General features: G+C 47.9%; 1 protein-coding gene across 1 annotated transcript; it reads right to left on the bottom strand.

The window, feature by feature from the left end:
* Positions 1 to 694: 694 nt before the first annotated feature.
* Positions 695 to 1,807, bottom strand: LOC306920155 (mitoferrin-2-like; the record flags this gene model as incomplete). Its single annotated transcript, XM_079496803.1, has 1 exon — positions 695 to 1,807. One exon carries the CDS (start codon positions 1,805 to 1,807, stop codon positions 695 to 697), a length of 1,113 nt encoding a protein of 370 aa, XP_079352929.1.
* Between the last annotated feature and the right edge of the window lie 931 nt (positions 1,808 to 2,738).

The raw sequence follows: 2,738 nt of genomic DNA, 5'->3' as shown, positions 1-2,738 counted from the left end.
CAGCATCATTACAAAAGTATCAAAAGGAGCAGATCTTGGCGATCTGCGACTTCTGCTGTTTTCGAATTTGAATCCTAAAAAGTAACAGTTTTGGACATATGAGGTTCCCCCCCTCGACAGAGACGATACTGATTGGTAGAATGGAACTCCTTCCGCATCTACATCGTTTTCTCATCTCACCAATACGCATCTTACAAGTTCAAACAGCTCATAGGCGACATAATACAGGCTGGTAGACTTAGAGAACTGAACATGAGTTGTCTCTGCACTTGGACTGCTTTTTTGTGTCTAGACCAAATCTCTGACAGATATAGCCGATCTACAAGCACACAACGTATTGCAATGTGTTAAACTGTACTTGATGTGTTCTTTTTCAGCCTACAGTACACCAATGATTGTGATGCGTTGTGAGCTTGTAGATCGCCTATTTTTGCTGAATGTTCCCCCCAGAATAGGGATGCTGGGGTTTAAGTGGTTAAATGCCAAATTTAAGTTATTTTCAGTCTGTCCTAATGGAAACAAATATTCTCTCCAGTTCTCTGGTGACATACTGAATCTTTGGGGGAAAGGTTTACATATCAGAAAGAGGCAACCTTTTGTAACTCTGAGCAGCCACATAGAGTGCACTAAAACAATGTCATGCAAATGACACGCATTTTTTTCCCCCTGGACTTCTTCCCAATTGAAGTTGAAACTAAGCACCTCCTTGCTTCCGCCGCTCAGAGATGGCGTACTTGAAGAACTCGTAGACGGACCAGCAAATGGCCGTGGAGGGAATTTGGTATATGACCCTGGCCTGGACACCCTTAAAGAAGGCCGGCACTCCGCCCATCCTGTAAACCTCCCGAAAGGCCTCGCCCAGGCCCGAGATGTAACGGGAGGAGGCAATGTCTGCCTCCACGACTCCAACTCCTCCTGCAGCCGCCGCCTGGATCACGTGAACACCAACCAGGGATTCCTGGGTGTTGAGCAGGGTCTTGCACACGTCCAGGGGCATTGTGACGGAGGCGGCCAGGGCACCGGCTAACGCCCCGGACACAAAATGGCAGGTTGGGTTGTATTGCCTGCGGGGATTGAGAAGCTCCTGCAGGTACTCGTAGGTCATGAAGTGAAGCGCCTGGAACGGCATGTTCATAGTGAGCTGGGTGGTGTAGCTGCGGTAGAAGGCGGCCGGACCCTCACGCTTCAGCACGGTGCGGACGCAGTGCAGCGCGCCGCGGTACGGAGACTTGTACATCTGCATGCGCTGTTTCACCACGTCTGCAGGGTTCATGACAGCATCGTGCAGCAATGTGGCCGTGCACCCCGCTACGACATTAGTGAAGTGGCTGTTGGCTCCTGGGGCTGTGTTGTTGTTGTTCAAGGATAATTTGATCTTCTCGTAGCATGCAAAGTACATGGCATGGGCCGGCCCCGCCCCGGCCACCATTACGTTCAAGCCCCTCACAGGTCTTAACACCCCTTCGGTGCGCACGATCTTCCGCAGAGCTTCCATCACGTTGTGATAGCGTGCTGCAGGCTCAGGCTTCAGGCTCTGCATGCGTGTCTTCACACAGTCCATGGGGTACATGAGGCAGTGTTCCATGACGCCAGCCACGGATCCTGCCAACATGTGGGTGCTGGTGGGCACCCCTTCCGGAAGCCCCTCATAGTCTATTTCATTAGACCCCACCACAGAGTGCTCGCTGCTCTGTAGTGTGTCCAGGAGCCGGCCACCGAGCCATCGAATGTTTGGCACAACAACGCTGGGTATCGTTGTGCTGTCCAAAGTGCTGGCGGGGGTCTCCTCACCCGTAAAAGACACCATGGAGACAAAGAGGTGCGTAATGTATGTTGATTACGTTGAGACTGCAATTTCTTATATACTGTCTGGGGAGGATGCTTTTGTCATCCCATTGATGTCACGATGACTCAGCCATTGCCAAATATGGGGTCCATGATGTCATACATTGCTCAGAGAGAGAGAGAGGGAGAGAGAGAGAGAGCTTTTTATGGAGCATGCTATGCATGGCTTGTACATGATGTGCAAGTCAAAGTTACGGAGATGACTGTGACACACATTAATTAATTATTATTACCTTGACATTCGCTGTGATAATGTAGCGCTATATATAGATAGATAGATAGATATTATAGTCACAGCTATTCACAATTTATAATTTAGAAGAAATACCGGTAAATCATTGCTAGAGCATTTTCTGGTTTTAATGCTGCAAAAAATAAAGGAAAAAAGAAAAGATGGTGGACCAGTGAGACACTGTTTTCTGAGATGGTTTATGATGTAAACATGACAGCTGTCATGGTTACCTGTAGAACTACTTACGTGGTCATAAGACAAGGAAAGACATACAGTATTATAACAGCTGCCTCATGGAAAGAGAGCACCCTTGACTTTGAGCCACTATGGACATGATGAGATTTGGTACAGTTCTCCACACATAGGTTGTGTTGCGAAGGCTTTTACTCCATATATGGGGATAACCTATAGTCCCATATATGGAGACAACGTTGATATCCAGCGCTGACATCAGATTAATGTAGAAACCCCAAAGATGGATATACACAGTAGTGACATCATCGTGACACTAGACTTGCACGCATCATAAAAGGCAGATCCCAGCCTCTAAACCTCAGATACCAAGCAACGCACGCGGTATCTCCAACGATCCCAAATCCTCAGAATCTACAGCACTCAAGCAAGACACAGGATTCAGGATACAGCATTAATAGATAAAAAT

The sequence above is a fragment of the Electrona antarctica genome, assembly GCF_951216825.1.
Source record: "Electrona antarctica genome assembly, chromosome: 1".
Taxonomy (NCBI): domain Eukaryota; kingdom Metazoa; phylum Chordata; class Actinopteri; order Myctophiformes; family Myctophidae; genus Electrona; species Electrona antarctica.
This window is presented reverse-complemented; position numbering and strand designations above follow the sequence as displayed.